The 23,972-nt window shown below is 44.1% G+C and overlaps 1 protein-coding gene across 8 annotated transcripts in view; it reads right to left on the bottom strand.

Moving 5' to 3' along the window:
• The window catches only part of LRP6 (LDL receptor related protein 6), a 162,809-nt gene extending 153,313 nt beyond the window's left edge, over positions 1-9,496 (bottom strand). For all 8 annotated transcript variants that reach the window (XM_055280615.2, XM_055280616.2, XM_055280617.2 and 5 more), the window contains exon 1: positions 9,132-9,496. In XM_055280615.2, coding sequence (XP_055136590.1) covers positions 9,132-9,186 — 55 coding nt within the window. In that variant the 5' untranslated portion in view covers positions 9,187-9,496. The remainder of the gene's footprint in view (positions 1-9,131) is intronic.
• Positions 9,497-23,972: the final 14,476 nt, after the last annotated feature.

Raw genomic sequence — 23,972 nt, 5'->3', positions numbered from 1 at the left:
ATGCACACGTATGTTTATTGCGGCACTATTCACAATAGCAAAGAGTTGGAACCAACCCAAATGTCCAACAACGATAGACTGGATTAAGAAAATGTGGCACATATACACCATGGAATACTATGCAGCCATAAAAAATGATGAGTTCGTGTCCTTGTAGGGACACGGATGAAACTGGAAAACATCATTCTCAGTAAACTATCGCAAGGACAAAAAACCAAACACCGCATGTTCTCACTCATAGGTGGGAATTGAACAATGAGAACTCATGGACACAGGAAGGGGAACATCACGCTCCGGGGACTGTTGTGGGTTGGGGGGAGGGGGGAGGGACAGCATTAGGAGATACACCTAATGCTAAATGACGAGTTAATGGGTGCAGGAAATCAACATGGCACATGGATACATATGTAACAAACCTGCACATTGTGCACATGTACCCTAAAACCCTAAAGTATAATAAAAAAAAAAAAAAAAAAAAAAAGTACTTGAGGCCAGGCATGGTGGCTCATGCCTGTAATCGCAGCACTTTGGGAAACCAAGGCAGGAGGATCACTTGAGCCCAGGAATTCGAGACCAGTCTGAGCAACACAGTAAGACCCTGTCTGTACAAAAAAAAAAAAAAAAATCAAAAATGAGGCAGGCATGGTAGCACGTGCCTATAGTGAGTGTGATAGCATGGGATAGCATGTGCAGTGAGCCGTGATAGCATCACACCACACTCCAGCCTAGGAAACACAGTGAGACCCTGTCTCAAAAAAAAAAAAAAAAAAACTAATTGTATTAGTGCAAGTTATACCCTAAAACCGGAAAACACGTTACATAGTCCACACCTCGAATTCAATCTCAGATATGAATATGCTTATTTTTTAGTAGTCTATTTACATATCTAATCTGTGCTAAGAAATCTTTATTTATTTTGAAAGACAGGGTTTTGTCTGTGATATGGAGTGCAGTGGCATGATCATGGCTCACTGTAGCCTTGAGTTCCTGGGCTCAAGTGATCCTCCTGCCTCAGCCTTCTAAGCAGCTGAAACTACAGGCATGTGCCATCGTGACCAGATAATTTTTTAATTTTTTATAGAGATGAAGGTCTTGCTATGTTTCCCAGGCTGGTCTTGAACTCCTGACTTCAAGTGATCCTCTCGCCTTGGCCTCCCAGAGATGGGATTACAGGTGTGAGCCACCGTGACCCAGACTAAGAAATCTTTGTAATCGTTACAAATTTATAATTTAACTATAGCTAATGAACGACTGAGTCAAAATACAAAATGGTGTTCCAAATAAATGTCATAAAAATTCACATCTTTTTTTATTACTTTAAATATAAAATTTACTGTGCTCAGTATGTGCAAACCTCTGGTACATGGTGCATATAAAGGGGAAAACATCTATTCTTCAAAAACTTTTCATCAAAGAGCTATTTCTGCATTAGCATAAATCTAGAAGGTTACAAATAAAGACAATATAATGTACAGCTAAGAATCCATGGTAACGAAGTTCACTCGTCACCTTTCTCAGACTTGCAAAATATAGTATCTTTAAACTGGATATATGGATATACAGTACTTAAATTACACGTACCAATAAAGCTAGTCAATAGTGAGGAAGACTCCTATCCCTTGTAGTCCTTTACTTGTAGTTTGGGTCTAGTAATGATAAAACAATGACTAAGACCATTAGAGAAAATAGCCTTCTGGTCAAACAAATATAATTTGATAAAGGTAGGTTTCCAATATTTGGGTGACTATTTTCTTGGGGAAAAAAAAAAAAATGACAGCCGTGCGCAGCGGCTCACACCTGTAAGCCCAGCACTTTGGAAGGCCAAAGCTGGTGGATCACCTGAGGTCAGGAGTTCGAGACCAGCCTGGCCAACATGGTGAAACCCCATCTCTACTAAAAACACAAAAATTAGGTAGGCGTGATAGTGGGCACCTGTAATCCCAGCTACTTGGGAGGCTGAGACAGGAGAATCACTTGAACCCAGGAGGCAGAGGTCACAGTGAGCCAAGATCATGCCATGATCCATCTCAAAAAAAAAAAAAAAGACTACTGCTGGTCATGTTATTTTTATTGAGAGTCTCATCAATAACTTTAGGCCTGGTGTTAATAACTTACATAACTTAATGTAGTTTTCTGCCTAAAAATATAATTTCATTTTGCATCCCCAATCTCCTCCTGAAATTAGTTCCAAAATATTTAAGCACTTATACGAGGTCCTTCCAAGCAAGATATCACAGAAACTACAAGTTATGATACCGCTAAAAGGATCACAGCATCAAAGTATCAATAATTTTCACCAAAGAGTCCAAGCACATTTTAAATTTTTCTAGCCTCACACCCGAACAGCTTGAACCTTTAGTGAGAATACTCACTGCCACAAACACGAACAGCTTGAGAAACAAAAGCATATGTTAATAATACCAAATAACCTTGTTTCCTTGTATTTATGTACTGACAAATTGTATTTTAAAATAAATAATTTTAAGAGCAAACAGCCTGTTCTTAGATTGCCTAGTCTGTATATTTGACTAAATTTCAAAGTTACTCATATAAAACAGTGTTTTATTCGCTGAAGTGAGGCTTACTTTACAGAAGATAAACACCCTTATCCAAAGTGAAAACATGCAATGCAGAAACTCAGTATAGCATTCAGCCATCCTGCAGAAAGAAATCCACCAACTGAATAATTGTTGTAAAGAAATAATGCAATTTCTCAATTAGATGTCTTGATAAAATTATTTTGCCCATACTTAACTCTTTAATAAGTATCACAAACATTTGAACTGTCTGTTCTGTAGCTTATTTATAATAATCATCACCTAAAATAGTTAAGGCTGCAATCCTTTAGAAAATAAATTTAGGCCAGGCGCGGTGGCTCACGCCTGTAATCCCAGCACTTTGGGAAGCCGAGGTGGGTGGATCACCAGGTCAGGAGATGGAGACCAACCTGGCTAACATGGTGAAACCCCATCTCTACTAAAAATACAAAAAAAATTAGCCGGGCGTGTTGGCGGGCGCCTGTAGTCCCAGCTACTCGGGAGGCTGAGGCAGGAGAATGGCGTGAACCCGGGAGGCGGGGCTTGCAGTGAGCGAGATTGCACCACTGCACTCCAGCCTGGGCGACTGAGCAAGACTCTGTCTCAAAAGAAAAAAAATTTAGTAAGTGTCATTCCGTTTTATATCAAACAAAACAGAAATTGTCATAAGTAAAAGTATTTCATGGAGCTTTTATTTCAGTTGCAGAAGAATCAAAAAAAATTCCAAAACCACTGGCCTAAAACTATCAACTGCCAAAAACAGTGCCCAGTACATAGCGACACTTAAAATGTTTTACCAATCTTTCCAGAGTATAATGTTTCTTTTAATTTGGCCATCTTAATAATAGCAACCATTTATTCAATGTCTACTATTGACTGTGCGTTGTACTACCCCTTTACAAACATTTCATCAGTTCTCACAGAAGTCTTGTAAGTTATATCCTCACCTAACATGAAAGGAAATAACTTGTCCAAAGGAACACAAAGTGGAGAAGAGTTTAACTCGGCCTGTTTAACAACAAGCCATGTCTTTCTGCTATAGTACCTTCTATATAATCTTCTCTAAATATAAACTTTCAATAGAATTTCTATGATGAAAATGATCTTTCTCAGAGTAGTTACCCACGGCCTAAATAGCACTAAACATTGTTTTTCCAGTATGCTCAAAATATTTAAACAAAAAATATATGTTCTCATAAAATATTTTCCATTAATATATCCCTTCCCAGAATCTCCTTTGATATTTAAAAGTCCTTTCTGATAGCCAAAGCATATATAAGGACACAGTAGTTCAGTACAGCGAATGGAAAAACTTCCAATTAAAGCAAAGAAAAAAATCTCTTAAAAATTGAACCATGGCCAGGCGCGGTGGCTCACGCCTGTAATCCCAGCACTTTGGGAGGGCGAGGCTGGCGGATCACGAGATCAGGAGATCGAGACCATCCTGGCTAACACGGTGAAACCCCATCTCTACTAAAAATACAAAAAAGTAATCGGGCGTGGTGGTGGGCGCCTATAGGCTGAGGCAGGAGAATGGCATGAACCCGGGAGGCGGAGCTTGCAGTGAGCTGAGATCACGCTGCTGCACTTCAGCCTGGGCGACAGAGCGAGACTCCGTCTCAAAAAAAAAAAAAAAGGAACCACAGGAAATCACTATTAGCCCTTCTGATAACAACAAGCTAAAACCTTAAAATTTAATAACCAGACAAATTATTATTTAGCCAAATGAGCAAACCTGAAGCCAGGTAAGTAAACAGGAATGACAGTATCAAATTAACTATATGAAATTGTCATCAAATATCCATGTAATACATGACAAGTTTGGAAAATAATAGGTTAAACAAAGTTAAAACAGGTCTCTTTACCTCAGGACTTTTCAGAACCCTTAATGTGTTAACATGAATTCTAATCTCCAAATAAAGTGTACAGAGATTACTCAAGGTTACACAGCAAATTTAGAACCATAACTTAATTCTCATGATTCCCACTCCAAAATTTGTTCTACTTCCCTAAGACTTTATAACACCTGATTTTAAAGGAAGAAAAGGATCACTTCTACAGAAATACAAGATGCAAAACATCAGTGGTTTGTTCCAACATTTACCACCAGCCCACCAAAACAAAAAAAAAAAGTAACAAAGAATTTTTATATAACAAGCCTCCTCAAAAACAGCTACAAAGGCCAGGCGCGGTGGCTCACTTTGGGAGGCAGAGGTGGGTGGATCACCTGAAGTCAGGAGTTCGAGACCAGCCTGACCAATATGGTGAAACCCCATCTCTACTAAAAATACAAAAATTAGGCCGGGCACAGTGGCTCACACCTGTAATCCCAGCACTTTGGGAGGTCAAGGCGGGTGGATAACTTGAGGTCAGGAGCTCAAGATCAGCCTGACCAATATGGTGAAACCCCGTCTCTACTAAAAACATAAAAATTATCCGGGCATGGTGGTGTGCGCCTGTGGTCCCACCTACTCAGGAGGCTGAAACAGGCGAATTGCTTGAACCCAGGAGGCAGAGGTTGCAGTGAGCTGAAATCATGCCACTGCACTCTAGCCTGGGCAACAGGGTGAGACACCGTCTCAAAAACAAAAAAAAATACAAAAACACAAAAATTAGTCAGGCGTGGTGGCAGGCGCCTGTAGTCTCAGCTACTCAGGAGGCTGAGACAGGAGAATTGCTTGAACCAAGGAGGCAGAGATTGCAGTGAGCCAAGATCACACCACTGCACTTCAGCCTGAGCGACAGAGCGAGACTCCGTCTCAAAAAAAAAAAAAAAAGCAAGCTAAGAAATACTATTTCACAGATTACACACACCGATGGTATTCCAAAACCTACATTCTTATCAAAAATACTTCCAGTAGAAAATCAGATATTATTTTTTCTCATCAGTACCCGAATGGAACTACGAAAATGGTAAGGATGGCAACCTAAACTGTGAGGCCCATTAGATTAGGAAACACATTGTTTCACTCACCATCAGTACCAGAGGCTGATATATAGGAGGTATTCCATACGTATTTGCTAAAAGAATGAATAATAAATCCCTGCCCCATCTTTAATTAACCTACCTTTATTAAATTACAGTACCTCTGAATCTGAGTTTCCCCACTTACAAATAAACTGGTGAGGCTCAAATGACCAAGATCCCTTTCATTTTTAACAATGTGTGAATCTGGGCAGGGCGTGGTGGCTCACACCTGTAATCCCAGCACTCTGGGAGGCCGAGGTGGGCGGATCACCTGAGGTCAGGAGTTCGAGACCAGCCTGACCAACAAGGAGAAACCCCATCTCTACTAAAAATACAAAAAAAAAAAAAAATTAGCAGGGCATGGTGGTGCATGCCTGTAATTCCAGCTACTCGGGAGGCTGAGGCAGGAGAAAGGCGTGAACCCGGCAGGCAGAGCTTGCAGTGAGCCGAGATCACACCAATGTACTCCAGCCTGGGCAACAGAGCAAGAATCCGTCTCAAAAAAAAAAAAAAAAAAAAGAATGTGTGAATCTGCACCTGTAATCCTAGAACTCTGAGAGGCGGAGGTGGGAGGATCACTTGAGCCCCGGAGTTTAAGACCATCCTGGGCAACATAGCAAGACCCTGGCTCTATAAAAATTTAAAAGTTAGCCAAGTGTTACGGCACACAACTGTGGTCCCAGCTACTTGGGAGGCTGAGGTGGGAAGATCACATGAACACAGGAGGTCCAGGCTGCAGTGAGCAGCGATCATGCCACTGCACTCCAGCCTAGGCAAAAGAGCAAGACCCTACCTCCAAAAAAAAAAAAAGAAATTCGTGAACCTGGCCACCTGGCCAAGCATGGTGGCTCACACCTGTAATCCCAGCACTTTGAGAGGATCACTTGAGGCCAGGAGTTGGAGACCAACCTGGGCAACATATCAAGACACCCCCACACCAACCCCATATCTACAAAAAATTGGGGCATAGTGGCACGTGCCTATAGTTCAGAGCTTTGGGAGGATGAAGCAGGAGGATCACTTAAGCGCAAGACTTTCAGACTGCAATGAGCTGACTCGGTGATGAAGCAAGACTTTGTCTCTTTAAAAAAAAAAAAAATTGTGAACGTTATACAAATTAAATCTCAAATCATGAAAGCATGTGAGGATATGTCCCTGAACAAGCAAAAATTATAGCAACAAGTAACATTAACAAGGCACTTCCTATTATTTCATTTAAAACACCCAATAACCCCGCAAACCAGTCAGGTATCATTATCCACAATACCAGTAAAGCAACTGTGACCTAGAGAAGTGGACTAGACCAGAACCACAAAGTTATGAAGTTGTGATGCTTGGGCTTTAAATCCAAGATTTTAATATTGAAATCCCCAAATCTTTCCTTTATACCTTGTCGTGATGATAGAGATAGGGTCACAGCACTAACAGTATTCCCTGGCTTTCTGCTACCAATTCAACAGGGCTACAGGACAGAAGGTCTCCCAGACTCTCACATACCCCGTCACACCCAGCCAATGTTAAAGCTCCAATTCTTTGTGGGGGAAAAAAATGACCTAAATGCAACAAATCAATCAGATTTTTCTCCTTGGAGCCCAAGGTTGACTAAATATCTTTACTATAACAAAAGATGACATTCTCAAAGGATGAATTAATTCTAAATTATGAACAAAAATCTTTTACATCAAAAGGCAGTTTTACTTCAAATAATATGTACTCACAGCTAAGTACAGTACTGTTACATATTAGAAGACCACCTTACACCATATTTTGCCACATTGAAAACGAAGAGCTCCACTTCTGAAAACTTTGCTAGTGGAAACGAGACAATTTAAACTATTACCTCTTCCAGGTCCTGTTACATAAACAAGTGCAACCTATCTAAATTCCAATAATGAACAAACCCAGCTCTGGTCTCAAAGCTGGTGTTAAACAAACGGCATTTACATCACACACTTCTCCAACAAATACAACTAGACAACCAGAAACATCCCAAGTTGTAAGTTTCCCCACGACTCTAACCAATCAGCTGGTTCTCATATTTGTCAACCCTATTAACCTTGTCTTAAAATATATACATATTCTTATGTCAAATATAGTTGTTTCTAACAGCTACAGCAAAATCCCTTTCAATAGAGTATGCCATAATAAAATAAGTATATACTTATGAAACCTCTCCAGTACATAACACTTCATTAAAATTTCTGCCACAAAAATCTAATGGGCACTACCTTTTCTAGGGTTTACATGTGGGAAAACTTTGTAATATGCTTAGAGTATCAAGTATAAGTAATATAACATGCAAACACAATGCTGCATTACTACAGAGTAACTGAAGAAAGCATTTCTCCTCCTCCAAAAAAAAAAGTCAGTCATTCTCATCCAAAATACATATACGCGGTACACACAAAAATATACACCTGTCACAGACTATTAGTTACTATTAGTGTTCTGTAAACTTCAATTAGTTTGGAGAACTTAACAAAAGTTTAGCTTGTTAACACCTAAAAATCTCCGGCGACCAGCGGTCACACGCCTGAAAAGAACTTATCATGAACGCCAGTGAGAACTTTAACAAACCAAAACTACAAGCCACCGTATCGAGCAGTACTTAAATTCCTCTGCTGGTAAATGCTCCACAGCCATCACTGCCATCTCAAGTTCAACACTATGTAGTTTGAGAAGAGCTGCCGACGGGCCAGTCAAAAATCTTTGTGAACTGTCACAAAAGTCACAGAGCATGTGTCAGCTTTGCAGTCCAATTCAAAACATCATAGTGCCATCGAATTCAAGCGATTCCCAGAGCAAATTATCTCGAACAGCCTATGCAATTTACCAAAGTGCCAAGCAGTCCCCAGGGGTGCGGAGCAAATTATCATTTTGGTCCCAGGACCGGCTCCTCTTCACACGAGGATAAATTTCCCTACTTAATGCCAACTGTACACTTGCATACTCCGAAAATAGGGGCAAGCCGTGAATACCAGAGGTTACAAGGGCAATGTTTTATTTTATTATGGGCTGAAGCTCAGAAGGCTCCCAATGCTGAAAAGCTCGACCTATAACCCCGGAGTCACTTTCCAACTGCGCTCTCACCCAGGATCATTATATCCCAAACGGAAGCCAATCATTACCTGTAACAAGGCCTGGAAAAAATAGCAAGAGGGCTTTAAAAGTTCACCTAAGAGACACAGAAACGGAGTGGGGAGTGGGTGGGGGGGGGCTTCGATGGATAAGGCCAACCTTAAAGCATCTCGGACTCAAACATTTTAAAAGCCAAAATACGTACAAAGACCCTTTTCCCTGGGAGACCCCAGGCACAGAGAGGCACACAGACACTCAGTCATCCCGACAGCATGGGGTGCCAAGGGTTCCCTAAGACCAGCAGCCGGGATCGAAGCTCCGATGTGTCCGGGGAAGGTCTGGGAAGCCAGGCCAGGTCCGCATTGTGGCCGGGCGGTGCGCGCAGCCCCTGCTCCCGGGCCCCTTTCTCTCCCCCTCCCCACGACCAGGCCTCTCTCCGCTCCTCTCCCCTTCTCCCTCCCTCCGTCCGTCCCCTCCCCCTAGACACATACAACAAGGCCACCTCCCCCCGAACCCCACCAACTTTCCAATGCCCCCACTCTTCCCACCTCTCAGGAGCACACAGAAGCTGCAGGCCAGGAGGCTCCTCAGGACGGCCCCCATCTTCCCTTCTCGCGTTCTCTTCTCTCACCGGCGAGGGGTGGCCAGAAGAGGGGGAGGCGAGGAGCCGGGGCGGCCGCCGCAGCGGCAAGGCTGCACGCTCATGCTTCCCAGCTTCCCAGCGAGAGAAGAAAGAAAGGGGCACGTCAAGGTTCCGCGCGCGCCGCCGCCGCCCTCTCTACCGCGCCGCTCGGCCCCGGGCTCGCGCGACGCCAGCGTCTGCTTCCATCCCGCCGCCTCCTCCCCCGGCGCCCCGCTTCCCCCGCGCAGCTCCTCATTCAGCCTCTGCCTCGCGCAGCGGCGCAGGGATACGGTCGGCACCGCCTCCCAGGGCCGCCGCGGCCGTGTCCCTGCGCGCAACGAGCCCCCTCCCCCGGCACTGCCTCCTGTACGGCCAGGGAAAGGAGTCAGCAACCGCACGCACGGCCTCTGCCTGAGACCCTGGGAGAGGTTCTCGGCTAGCAGAGGCGAACTGGGAGGGAAGGCCTCCTCCCGGTGGCGCATTCCAGCAGGATTCTTTCCCGGACAGGCCGCTTCGGTCCTCCCCGCGGAGGGCGTGAGGCGACGTCGAACAACATTGGACCCGGCGTGGTCGGGACTACTTTCTGCGGCTCGGCCGGGCAGCCGTCTTCCCCGCTCTTTGTGCGGCCGCCGCCGGCGGGGCCAGGTGGGGCTCCGGTCTCTCGCCCCCAGCCACCTGTGACTGCCCAGCCGCGGTGCACGCGCGGGGAGCCACGGCGGATCCCGTTGCGTAGTGATCAGCTCCGTCTTCGGGGTTAGAAATCGGTTTCAGCATCCTTTTTTTGGGAGGACGATATTTTGAACGCTGTTTACACCGGCTTTCAGCGTGGATCTGGTGAAGGATATTAAAACGCCAATTCAAAACTGAGATTGTTGTTTTTCTCCCGCCTTCCCAGAAATACAGACTGCCCCCAGAATTAAGCCCGACCAGCTAAAGATTTCTAAACTGGCAGATAAAATTCCAAGATAAATGCCTCAAAACCTAAGAGCAAAGGGACAATTGGACAAGACTATTTAGGATTTTACAAGTTGCATATAATACCGAATGTTTGGCATGCTTTGATTATCAATTCTCAGCTTGAGAAGGAAAAGATTCCCCAGAATCTCAGACTGTGCACAGCCTCTGCTACTCCCAGTGCACTGGGCATTCAGGAGTCGTGGTCCAGACGCCCCCTGAAATCACCTGCCAGGCTTCGGTCTGGGCAGAGGCGCTCCAACAGTTAACCCTAATGGAGCCATCAGATGCATCCTGCCCAGCTGTCACACGCCCTTACCTGGAGGCAGATGGGCAAGAAAGTGGAGTTGCTACTCTCAGTGACATTGGAGTTCGCTAGTGCTTGAACACAAGTTATCATATTTGACACTCAAAACTACCCTGGGGAAAGGCAGGTTTTGTTACTTATTCTTTATTGCATAGAGGAGCAAAATGAGAACCTGAGAGGTTAATGACTTACCCAGGGCCACTCAAGTAATGAATAGCAGTACCTCAGCCCAATCCAGGTCTCTGACTTAAGCCACTCCGCTCCTTCCAAGAAATGCGCGCTGAACCAAAGGTACTGCAGGTTTGTAAGTAGATTGACAGCAGAAACAGCCAAATCACTTTCTCCCAAATTCACCTGAGAAGGTCTATTCACCGTTGATTTAAATGACCTGCTTCTAAGCACCAAGTGAGTTTTGTATTCTGGCTTCCTCAAAGCAGGAAACTGGGCCCGGCGCGGGTGGCTCAGGCCTGTAATCCCAGCACTTCGGGATGCGGAGGCGGGCAGATCACGAGGTCAGGAGTTCGAGACCAGCCTGGTCCAACATGGTGAAACCCCGTCTGTACTAAAAATACAAAAAAAAATTAGCCTGGCGTGGTGGCACACGCCTGTCATCCCAGTTGCTCGGGAGGCAGAGGCAGGAGAATCGCTTGAACCCAGGAGGCGGAGGTTGCAGTGAGCCGATATCGCGTCATTACACTCCAGCCTGGGCAACAGAGCAAGATTGCGTCTCAGAAAAAAAAAAAAAGAAAGAAAAGAAAGTTAACCTTCACTTTCACAGACCCCTTCCAATGTCTGGGGAGGGGCCCTTATGATACGTTCACATGGTCCTATTTGCAAAACAAAGATAATTTTGAATTCTTCTTCTTCTGTATAATTGTATTACACAAAATTGTATAAGCTTCAAGTCCCACAAAGCCTGGATCTGTCCCTATTTATAATAGAAAATGCGGCACAACCGGCCGGGCGCGGTGGCTCACGCCTGTAATCCCAGCACTTTGGGAGGCCGAGGCAGGCAGATCACGAGGTCAGGAGATCGAGACTATCTTGGCTAACATGGTGAAACCTCGTCTCTACTAAAAATACAAAAAGTTAGCCGGTCGTGGTGGCGGGCGCCTGTAGTCCCAGCTACTCGGGAGGCTGAGGCAGGAGAATGGTGTGAACCCGAGAGGCGGAACTTGCAGTGAGCCGAGATTGCGCCACTGCACTCCAGCCTGGGCGAAAGAGCGAGACTCCGTCTCAAAAAAAATTAAAGAAAAGAAAAAAGAAAAAAAAAGAAAATGCGGTACAACCTAAATCTTCTCAGACTATCAACCTAAGTAGGGGAATGAGATATTACACACTGCTGAAAAATAATAATTTAGAGGATTATGCAAGAGTGTTGAATGTTTATAGTGAGTTAAGGTTTTTTTTTTTTTTTTGAGACGGAGTTGTGCTCTTGCTGCCAGGGCTAGAGTAAAATGGCACAATCCTGGCTCACCACAACTTCCCCCTCCCAGGTTCAAGTGATTTTCCTGCCTCATCCTCCCGAGTAGCTGGGATTACAGGCATGTGCCACCACACTCAGCTAATTTTGTATCTTTAGTAGAGACGGGCTTTCTCCATGTTGGTCAGGCTGGTCTCGTACTACCGACCTCAAGTGATCCGCTCGCCTTGTCCTCCCAAAGGGCTGGGATTACAGGCGTGAGCCACCGCGCCCGGCTGAGTTAAGCTTTTAAAAAGTAAAAGTGCATGTACATTTGATTATAGCTATGTAAAATAAAAATATATATAATATACAAACATAAATGCACACACATATATATAGCACATATTTGAGCAAAGACCAAAAGTAAGTGCACTAAAATAGGCATTAGGATGGTGAAATAATATGAGATGTAGTTTGCTTTTCTGTTCTTCAATTTTGTTTAATGTACTATATATTTACTACAAATTTTTAAAAGATACTTAAGTGAAAATCTATAGCTTAACCTTAAGCCCTAGAGAGAATGCCATTATTATTACATAACTAATTTGTTTCTCATTCTTTTAAGTGCCGATCCAATACCAATCACTATGTTAAGTGTTGGGGATATAAAGATGAGAGTAATCATAGTCCCTACCCTCAGGAAGCTTACAGCCTAGTTTGGAAACACTAATTAATAAAGTTAGTAATTAAAATATTAAAATCTGCAGGGCACAGTGGCATACACCTGTAATCCCAGCACTTTGGGAAGTCAAAGTGCTTGAGCCCAGGAGCTCGAGACCAGCCTGGGCAACATGGCGAAACCCCATCTCTGCAAAAAAGACAAAAATTAGCTGGATGTGGTGGCGTGTACCTGGAGTCCTAGCTATTCGGGAGGCTAAGGTTGGAGGATCACTTGAGCCTAGGAGGCCAACGCTGCAGTGAGCTGTGATCTTGCCACTGCACTCCAGCCTGGGCAATACAGTGAGACCCTGTCTCCAACTAAAAAAAAAAAAAGACAAAGTTGCTAAGTGTAGAGATGCTTTTCTGCCTAGACAATTCACAGAAGGGAAAATAGGGCCGGGCGCAGTGGCTCACAACTTTAATCCCAGCTACTCAGGAGGCTAAGGCACAGGAACCACTTGAACCCAGGAGGCGAAGGTTGCAGTGAGCCGAGATTGCACCCCTGCACTCCAGACTGGGCAACAGAGTGAAACTGTCTCAAGAAAACAAAACGAAACAAAAGAAAGGAAAATAACCCTAGCGCTGAGGTTGGAAATACAAATCAGACTTTGCCAGGCCAACAAGACTAAAAAAAAATTTCAATCACAATAGTAGGTTTAAAGACACTGAATCATTACAGAACTTAGTATGTTGGGGATTTGAAAGTAGATTCATATAGCTGACGCATGGAATGCTTTTACAGAATGTCAGGAATTGAGGCAGGACCATTAAATAGCTATTGATTAATAAAAACCTTTTCAAGCCATGCTACGAAGTTTAGATTTTAGCATATTAACAATGTGGACATTGAAGAATTTTGCACATTGTACAGAAGTCTATGAAGGCGGTGATCAGGACAGCAGCACTGAGGACTGAAGAGAGATCCTGGATTGAAAGAATACAAGATTAAAACAGGACTTTTAGTTGTGAATTGAGAGAGAAACAGAGTAATGGGAGTCTCCTTTACGAAGAAAAGAAATATCTAAGAAGTATTTCAAGAAGGAGTGGGCAGTAAGTTTAACACTGGCTCTTTTGTATTGGAGATGTCTGTAAAACATCCAGGTGGAGGCCGGGCACGGTGGCTCACGCCTGTAATCCCAGCACTTTGGGAGGCCGAGGTGGATGGATCATCTGAGCCCGAGAGTCCAAAACCGGCATGGCTAATGTGGTGAAACCCCATCTCTACTAAAAATACAAAAATTAGCAAGGCGTGGTAACACGTGCCTGTAATCCGAGCTACTCAGGAGGCTGAGACAGGGGAATTGCTTGAACCCGGGAGGCGGAGGTTGCAGTGAGCCAAGATCACACCATTGCCCTCCAGCCTGGGTAACAGAGTGAGACTCTGTCTGAAAAAAAAAAAAAAAAAAAAGGCCGGGTGCGGTGGCTCATGCCTTCATGCCTGTAATCCCAGCACTTTGGGAGGCCGAGGCGGGCGGATCACGAGGTCAGGAGACCGAGACCATCCTGGCTAACACAGTGAAACCCCGTCTCTACTAAAAATACAGAAAATTAGCCGGGCATGGTGGTGGGCGCCTGTAGTCCCAGCTACTCGGGAGAATGAGGCAGGACAATGGCATGAACCTGGGAGGCGGAGGTTGCAGTGAGCCGAGATCAGACCACTGCACTCCAGCCTGGGCAACAGAGTAAGACTCTGTCTCAAAAAAAAAAAAAAAAAAAAAAAAAAAAACACTGATTGAAATTGCTACCACTGGCTGGGCACGGTGGCTCACTCCTGCAATCCCAGCACTTTGGGAGGCCGAGGCGGGCAGATCACGAGGTCGAGAGATCGAGACTACCCTGGCCAAAATCGTGAAACCCTGTCTCTACTAAAAATACAAAAAAAACTTAGCCGGGCATGGTGGCAGTCGCCTGTAATCCCAGCTACTTGGGAGGCTGAGGCAGAAGAATTGCTTCAACCCGGGAGGCGGAGGTTGCAGTGAGCCGAAATCGTGCCATTGCACTCCAGCCTGGGCAAAAAGAGTGAAACTCTGTCTCAAAAAAAAAAAAAAAAATTGCTACCATTAAAGAAGGTATGATTAGTAATGGCAAATGCAGTGTTAACTCTTAGCAACAGAGAGTCTGCTGTGAGAAGTGCTGAAAAGAGGACATTGTGACTATAACTTTCTCGAACGTCATTGATGGGAACATACATTATGCCAGTGTTTTAGAAAATCAGTCTGGGAGTAAAATACATATACTTTTAAACTGGAATGCTGGCCGGGCACGGTGGCTCACACCTGTAATCCCAGCACTTTGGGAGGCTGAAGCAGGCAGATCACCTGAGGTCTGGAGTTTGAGACTAGCCTGGGCAACATGGTGAAACCCCTGTCCCTACTAAAAATACAAAAATTAGCCAGGTGTAGTGGCGGGCACCTGTAATTCCAGCTACTTGCGAGGCTGAGGCAGGAGAATCGCTTGAACCCCGGAAGTGGAGGTTGCAGTGAGCTGAGATCGCGCCACTGCTTTCCAGCCTGGCAACAGAGTGAGACTCCATCTCAAAAAAAAAAAAAAAAAAGCCTACAAAAATGACAGTTTCCCTGGTTCAACCTAATCAAAAGAACCTGAAGCCTGCTTTTAAAAAAACTCACAGATAAAGTGCACAAAATAGTCATTGGTGACTTTAAGCCAAAGCAGTTTCAGCAGAGGTATGAGATCCAAAGCAAAAGTGCAGTGAATTGAGAAATAAAGGGGAAACAGGGAGGGAGGGCAGTGGTTTTTCCAAAATCTTATTGTTAAAGGAAAGAGAACACTTGGGTGGCTGGAAAGGAATGTGAGGCTGGAGGAATTTGGGAGTTGACTTAGTCAGGGTTGATTGCTTACTGTGTTTTTAAGTTTGAGAGGAATATGATCATATTTGTAACCTGAAGTAAGTGATCAAACAAAGAAGGAGAGTGGGGAAAGTGATTCCGAGACTTCAAGAGGATCTGGAGCCTGGCAGAATGGATTAGCCTTGGATGGGACGAGGAGCAGGAGGATCTCCACTTCTGGAGGAGAGGAGAGTGAGTGTGGCTGCTTGACCTTCAGCTCTCCTTTCTCCACTCCCACTTTCACAGACTCCTTCCAGAGGCCGTGGAGGGACCATGGCAATGATTAGGATGGTCATATGTTTTTATACTATTTGCAAAACCAAGATTGTTTTAGTACTCATTTTCTTTAAAATATCTCCTTCTCCAGGGGTATATGCACAGCACTACAAAACCTGAATCTGCCCGTAGTAGCTATAAATAGGTTTCATGGGGAAGGGATAGTGGAGACAAGATTTGATTGCCTTCGTTTACATAAAAACAGAAAGCAAAGCCTACATTGAGAGTGAAGTAAGAAAGAATATGGTGGTGGGGGAGGAGGTCAGGAAAGTGACAAAGATTTGGAAAAGCTGGGAATGGAAGAGGGAGTTGACAAAGGACACATCACAGGATCCTCTAACAGCACAGAGGGTGCTGCTGTAACTGCCTACCAGAAATGTGCTGTATATCATGAAGAGTGGCCTTCTTGCCTCTATTTTCCTTTTTTTCTTTTTTGAGACAGAGTCTCTGTGTGTCACCCAGGCTGGAATGCAGTGGTGTGACCTCGGCTCACTCCAACCTCCACCTCCAGGGTTCAAGCAATTCTTATGTCTCAGCCTCCCGAGTAGCTGGGACTACAAGCGCGTGCCACCATGCCTGGCTAATATCTTTCTTTCTTTCTTCCTTTCCGTCTTTCTTTCTTTTCTATTTTTTTTTTTTTTTAATAGTAGAGATGGGGTTTCACCATGCTGGCCAGGCTGGTCACGAACGCCTGGCCTCGTGATCTGCCCGCCTCGGCCTCCCAAAGTGCTGGGATTACAGGCATGAGCCACCGTGCCCTGCCTCCTTTCTTTCTTTTCTTTTCTTCCTTCTTTTCTTCCTTCCTTCCTTCCTTTCTTCCTTTCTTTCTTTCTTTTTCTTTGACAGAGTCTCACTCTGTCACCCAGACTAGAGTGCAATGGTGCTATGTCAGCTCACTGCAAGCTCCGCTTCCCCAGTTCACGCCTACTGCCTCAGCCTCCCGAGTAGCTGGGACTACAGGCGCCCGCCACCACGCCTGGCTAATTTTTTGTATTTTTAGTAGAGACGGGGTTTCACCGTGTTAGCCAGGATGGTCTCAATCTCCTGACCTCGTGATCCGCCTGCCTTGGCCTCCCAAAGTGCTGAGACTACAGGCGTGAGCCACCATGCCCGGCCTTTTTTTTTTTTTTGTAGGGACAGGGTTGTGCCATGTTGGCTAGGCTGGTCTCAAACTCCCAGCCTCAAGTGATCCACTTGTCCCGGACTCCCAGAGTGCTGGGATTACAGGCATGAGCCACTGCGTGTGGCTAAGCCACTGCGTGAATACCTAAGAAGAATTCACTATAATTAGAAAATAAGTATACTTTGGGGCCAGGCACAGTGGCTCACGCCGGTAATCCCAGCACTTTGAGAGGCTGAGGTGGGCAGATCACCTGAGGTCATGAGTTCGAGACCAGCCTGACCAACATGGAGAAACCCTGTCTCTACTAAAAATACAAAATTCGCCAGGAGTGGTAGCACATGCCTGTAGTCCCAACTTCTCAGGAGGCTGAGACAGGAGAATCGCTTGAACCCAGGAGGCAGAGGTTGCGGTGAGCCAAAATCACTCCATTGCACTCCAGCCTGGGCAATAAGAGCAAAACTTCATCTCAAAAAAAAAAGAAAGAAAAAGAAAAAGAAAGAAAAGAAGTATACTTTGTTTTCAATAATATTTTTTCTTTTTTCAACATCAGCTATATAAACCTCCTGTAAAGTTTATTAAAACATGAAAAATAAATTAAACACTATACATTAAACTGCTTACGTTTGTCCCAAACAAGAAGAAAGGATATCTGCAGTAGAGGGTAACTTGGAAAAGGGAAGCGGAGCCAGAGAAAACAGAGGAGGGAGTCCATTCGGGGGAGAGGATGATGGCAGTGTTAGAATATTGGTTACATCCAGACTGGCATGGTGGCTCATGCCTGTAATCCCAGCACTTTTGGAGTCTGAAGTGGGTGGATCACAAGGTCAAGAGGTCAAGACCTGCCTGGCCAAGATGATGAAACCCCGTCTCTACTAAAAACTAAAATTAGCCGGAAGCGGTAGTAGGTGCCTGTAATCCCAGCTACTCAGGAGGCTGAGGCAGTAGAATCGCTTGAACCCGGGAGGCGGAGGTTGCAGTGAGCCGAGATTGTACCACTGCAGTCCAGCCTGGGCGACAGACTGAGACTCCATCTCAAAAAAAAAAAAAAACCAAAAAAAAAGGAATATTGGTTACACCCAGAAGGATTAATCTATTAAGAAAATATATTAAAGATAATGGAATCAGAGCTTCTAACTATCAGAGAAGGAAGTTACAAATACAACAAAGACACATTGGTGCCAATGGCAATGAAAACGGTGGAGTAAGAAACTCTAGGGGTAGGGAACTCTCTTCCTTTGCAGAAACACTGAAAAAACTGGCAAAAGTCATGAGAAACAACTTTATTAGAACTCTAGAAGATAGTCAAATTTTTACAGCAACCAAGCTAATGTTTAATAGGGATAATGGGCACTGAATCATGGTAGGAGAGGTTTGTCATGTTTTACCTTACCCTTGTCCAATCCGCCTGCCCAGTGCAGCAGTAGTCTAGAAGACAGCAGCCCATGCTCCCAGCGCAGGTTCTCAGTTTGGGAGGTGTGTTAGGCCATTCTTGCGTTGCTGTGAAGAAATACCTGAGACTGGGTAATTTACAAGAAAAGAGGTTTAATTGGCTCATAGTTCTGCAGGCTGTACAGAAAGCATAGCACCAGGATCTGCTTCTGGGGAGGCCTCAGGAAATGTTTACTCATCACCAAAGGCGAAGCAGGAGCAGCCACGTCACATGGTGAGAACAGGAGCAAGAGAGAGAGTGAGGGCAGGTGCCACACACTTTCAAACAACCAGATCACATGCGAACTCAGAGCAAGAGCTCGCTTATCACCAAGGGGATGGTCCAAGCCATTCATGAGGAATCTGCCCCCAAGATCCAAACACCTCCCACCCAGCCCCAACTCCAACATTGGGGATTACATTTCAGCATGAGATTTGGGTGGGGACAAATATCCAAGCTATATCAGAAGGGAATGGAGGGAATCTTGTTCCTGAGAAATTGTGTTCGTAGGTTTTAATCTGTTTGGGGGATCCCCAAGGGGACTAATGCAGGGTACTTGCCTTTGTTGCACTTAAAACTCTCTCAGGATAGAAAAGTTGCTGTGTGGAAGAGGTTTCTCAAAAACATTGGACAGCCAATGAATAAACCCCAGATCCTAGAGCAAAAGATAACAGCTGTGGCAAAAAAATAGACTCGTAGAAAGCCTGAGAAGAAAAACCTGGGGATTGATATACTTGGGGAATAGGGGCTCTGAAAAGCCCCTGGGTATCTAGGGGAATCAAAAAGTCCCAGGCCAGGATACATCCTCAGAAAACGTCTGAGAACACCATAAGCTTCACTTCTGGTTGATCTTTAGGCTTAGCACAAGTAAGAAGTGAAGGCTAAGGCAGAGTTATAAATGGTGTGGCTAGTCAGCCGTGTGCAGTGGCTCACACCTGTAATCCCAGCACTTTGAGAGGCCGAGGCAGGCAGATCATGAGGTCAGGAGATCCAGACCATCCTGTCCAATATGGTGAAACCCTGTCTCTACTAAAAAATACGAAAATTAGCCAGGTGTGGTGGCACGCACCTGTAGTCCCAGCTACTCGGGAGGCTGAGGCAGGAGAATCGCTTGAACCCAGGAGGTGGAAGTTGTAGTGAGCCGAGATCGTGCCACTGCACTCCAGCCTGGGCAACAGAGTGAGACTCTGTCTCAAAAATAAATAAATAAATGGTGTGGCTGAGGATTGAAGTATTGGCACCAACACAGAGCCAATTTGCAAAGACCTGATGGTACTTTTTTCTTTTTTGGCTCTCGGAGTTTAAGAAAATCTTTGCTAAAACATTAGCTGACTACTATGCTAAAAAAACAGAGACCACACAATTCAAAGAACCATATAAAATAGTTTAGAAAAGTCACTAAACAAACAACCACAACCTACCGTGAGCAACAAAAAATCCTGGAATGGGGAGAATTTTATTTCCAGAGTTACCACATTGTTATATTCAAAATGACCACTTTTCAACAATTATGAGGCATGTAAAAAACAATGAAGTGTGCCCTGTTCATAGGAAAAAAAATTAACAAAAACAGTCCTTGAGACCAGGCACGGTGGCTCACGCCTGTAATCCCAGCTCTCAGGGAGGCAAGAGGCAGGAGGATAGCTTGAGACCAGGAGTTTGAGACCTGTCTGGGCAACATAGCGAGACCCCATTCTCCAGAAAAAGGAAAACAACAACAACAACAAAAAAACAGTCCTTGAGAAAGCATAGGCATTGGACTTACTAGACAAAGACTTCAAATCAACTCTCTTAAATATGCTCAAAGAACTAAATGTAGCTGGCCAGGTGCAGTGGCTCATGCCTGTAATCCCAGCACATTGGGAGGCCGAGGCAGCTGGATCACTTAAGGTCAGGAGTTCAAGACCAGCCTCACCAATATGGTGAAATCCCATCTCTACTGAAAATACAAAAATTAGCCAGGTATGGTGGCATGTGCCTGTAGTCCCAGCTACTCGGGAGGCTGAGACAGAAGAATTGCTTGAACCTGGGAGGCAAAGGTTGTAGTGAGCCGAGATCATGCCACTGCACTCCAGCCTGGGCGACAGAGTGAGACTCCGTCTCAAAAAAAAAAAAAAAAAAACCAAAGGAAGCCCTCATGGACAAAGAACCAAAGGAGAACAGTGTCTCAACAAGTAGAAAATATCAATAAAGGCAGAAAAAATATTTAAAGGAACCAAATAGAAATTCTGGAGCTAAAAAGTATAATAACTGAAAGAAAAAATTTGCTAGACACATTCAACAGCAGATTTAAGCAGGCAGAAAAATCAGAAAACTGAAGATAGGTCAATTGAAATCATCCAGTCTGAGAAGCAGAAAGAAAAAAGAATGAAGAAAAATGAACAGACACTAAGAGAATTGTAGGATACCATCAAGTATATCAATATATGCATAATAGAAATCCCAGGGGGAGAGGAGGGATAGAAAGGAGGAGAAAGAATAGTTGAAAAAAATTATAGTTAAACACTTCCTAAATTTTTGTTTTGAGACAGAGTCTCACTCTGTCACTCAAGCTAGAGTGTAGTGGCATGAACTTAGCTCACTGCAACCTCCACCTCCCAGGTTCAAGCTATCCTCATTCCTCAGCCTCCTGAGTAGCTGGGATTACAAGTGTGTGCTACCACTCCTGGCTAATTTTTGTATTTTTAGTAGAGACAGGGTTTCGCCATATTGGCCAGGTTGGTCTCAAACTCCTGACCTCAAGTGATCCGCCTGCCTCGGTCTCCCAAATTGCTGGGGTTACAGGTGTGAGTCACTGTGCCTGGTCAACTTCCTACATTTAATAAAATACATGAACATCTAAGAAGTTCAACAGATACACAGGAATTACAAATAAAGAAACAGAGAAAACTAGAATGGACCCTGTGATGCCATATGGATAGGATATAGTCGTATAAATTCATGATTTTCAATATATGTGGATAGGTATAGAAATAAATATAGTTGTAAGTGTGTATATGAATATGTGCATGTATTTGTATACACATGAACGCACAGATCCTAGCTCTGTCTACCAAGAAAATGTGTTAGTTAAAGCCTACTAGTAAGCAGGCACCAAGACAGAATTCAATGTGCAAGAGATTTATTCGGGGGGTGTGATAGCCTCCAGCATGGTCCCTAATGATTCTCACCTCTTCGTAGTCACATCCTTGTGAAATCCCCTCCCACACTGAGTAGGACTGACCTATTACTGCAGCGACAGCATGTGACTTTAAGGCTAGACAATAAAAGACATAGTAGTATCTGTGTTGTTCTCTTGAAACAGTCACTGTAGGGGGAGAATCAGCTGCCATGGCATGAGATACTCAAGATGTCCTATGGAGTCATCCATGTAGTAAGGAACTGAGACCTCCTTCCAACAGCCAAGTGAGTCATCTTGGAAGTAGATCCTTGAGGCCGAAGCCAAGCCACTATATGACTATGCTTTGGCTGACATCTTCACAGCAACATCATGAGAGATTTCAAGCCAGTGAAGCTGCTCCAGAATTTCTGACCTATAGAAACTGGGAGATAATAAACACAGTTGACCCTTGAACAACGTGGAGGTTAGAAGTGCTGACCTCCACGCAGTTGAAAATCCATGTATAGCTTTTTTTTTGAGACAGAGTCTCACTGTGTCACCCAGGTTGGAGTGCAGTGGTGCAATCTTGGCTCACTGAGTTCAAGCGATTCTCCTGCCTCAGCCTCCTGAGTAGCTGAGATTACAGGCATGTGCCGCCACACCCAGCTAATTTTGTTGTTGTTGTTGTTGTTGTTTTTGAGACAGAGTCTCACTCTGTCGCCAGGCTGGAGTGCAATAGCATGATCTCGGCTCACTGCCACCTCTGCCTCCTGGGTTCAAATGATTCTCCTGCCTCAGCCTCCGGAATAGCTGGGACTACAGGCATGCACCACCACGCCCAGATAATTTTTGTATTTTTAGTAGAGATGAGGTATCACCATGTTGGCCAGGATGGTCTCTATCTCTTGAGCTCATGATCCCCCCACCTCGGCCTCCCAAAATGCTGGGATTATAGGCGTGAGCCACTGCGCCCAGCCCTAATTTTTGTATTTTTTTAAGTAGAAACAGGGTTTTGCCATGTTGGCCAGGCTAATCTTGAACTCCTGACCTCAGGTGATTCACCCTTCTCAGCCTCCGAAAGTGCTAGGATTATAGGCCTGAGCCACCGCATGGGCTCATGTATAACTTTTGACTCCTCCAAAACTTAATTACTAATAGCCCATTGTCAACCAGAAGGCTTACTGGTAACATAGTTGATTTACACGTATTGTTTGTTATATTTATTATATATACTGTATTCTTACACTAAAGTAAGCTAGAAAAAAGAAAATGTAATTTTATTTTTCATAAAAATCTTAAGGATGAGAAAATACGTTTACAGTACTGTACAGTACAGTACTGTACTGTGCTTATCGATACTGCAAAATTACATAAAGATGGATACATTGAAGTAATGGGTAATGGTAGCTGCAGACCTCAATCTACAGTACATACCAAGCAATTCAACTTTTTTCCTGTAAAGTCGTGACTTTTCTCTGCTTCTTGGGAGCACTTCCAGCATCACTAGTGGCACTTTGCATGGGTCCAAGGATGTTATTCAAGGGTTTATGGTATTGCACTAAATGCGATAAAAAAGTGCAAGATCCGTGAGAAATCACTTTTCACTGTGAAATGCAATTACTAGAAAGATCAACTGCTCACACAGAGATGAGTAGCGTCCCACAGGGTTTTAAGCAGATACTCACAATACTTGAGCTAATCACAATAGCAATAGGAAGTGGCTGTGAAATTATAACAGTAGTACAGTATATATACAACAGTTAATTTTATGCAGTTATGATTTCATATTGCATCTTTACGTTTGTTTACATTTATCTAGACAACAAATGAAGCCATGTATGGTCTGTATTTGTGTGTGTAAGTTTTGATAAATTTCAATTTTTTGGAATAGATTTGTGTATATTTTATGGTAGTAAATGACAAAAATAGACTAGTATCTACATATATTTTGTGCATTCATGACATACCTAACTTTTTCTTCATTTTTTTGCTATTTCTAGGGTATATGGTTTATCTTCACGTTTTTTCAAATTGTTGCCAATCTCCAAAAAAATTCCAATATATTTACTGAAGAAAGTTCATGTATAAGTGGACCCACTCAGTTCAAATCTGTGTTGTTCAAGGGTAAATTGTACTTATTTTAAGCCACTACATTTTGGAGGTAATTGTTACACAGTAATAGTTAAGTAATACAATAGGAAGCAAGAGAAGGAAGAGAGATTCCTCACACTGAGAGGCAGGTCTGACATTTCTGAAGGAGAGAAGAATGAAGGATTGGAGTAGGACAAGTCTTGAACTACTGCATTGTTCCAAGAATGAATTTACCAAGCAGATGAGGAGTTCCCAAGCCAAAGTTGTCCCCTAGAGGATTCCTGTATTTTGCCACAACAGGCCTACCTTAGTACCCCTGCTGGGCTCAGGCACTGACCGGGAATAACCCTTTAAAAGTTGGCCTCAGTGCGAATACGGTGATAGATTTAGGAGGCAGTAGTTGGGGCTATCTGTCAATTATGTTCCCCACAGCAGGAGAACTGAGTGACACATTTCATAGCTATCACAGCAGGCCTGGAAGAGATGACAGCCCAATAGCAATGAGCAGAGCTAGTG

Source organism: Symphalangus syndactylus, chromosome 5 (genome assembly GCF_028878055.3).
Source record: "Symphalangus syndactylus isolate Jambi chromosome 5, NHGRI_mSymSyn1-v2.1_pri, whole genome shotgun sequence".
Classification (NCBI taxonomy): Eukaryota; Metazoa; Chordata; class Mammalia; order Primates; family Hylobatidae; genus Symphalangus; species Symphalangus syndactylus.
Note: the sequence above shows the minus strand (reverse complement) of the source record. Positions and strands in the feature narration are given on the sequence as shown.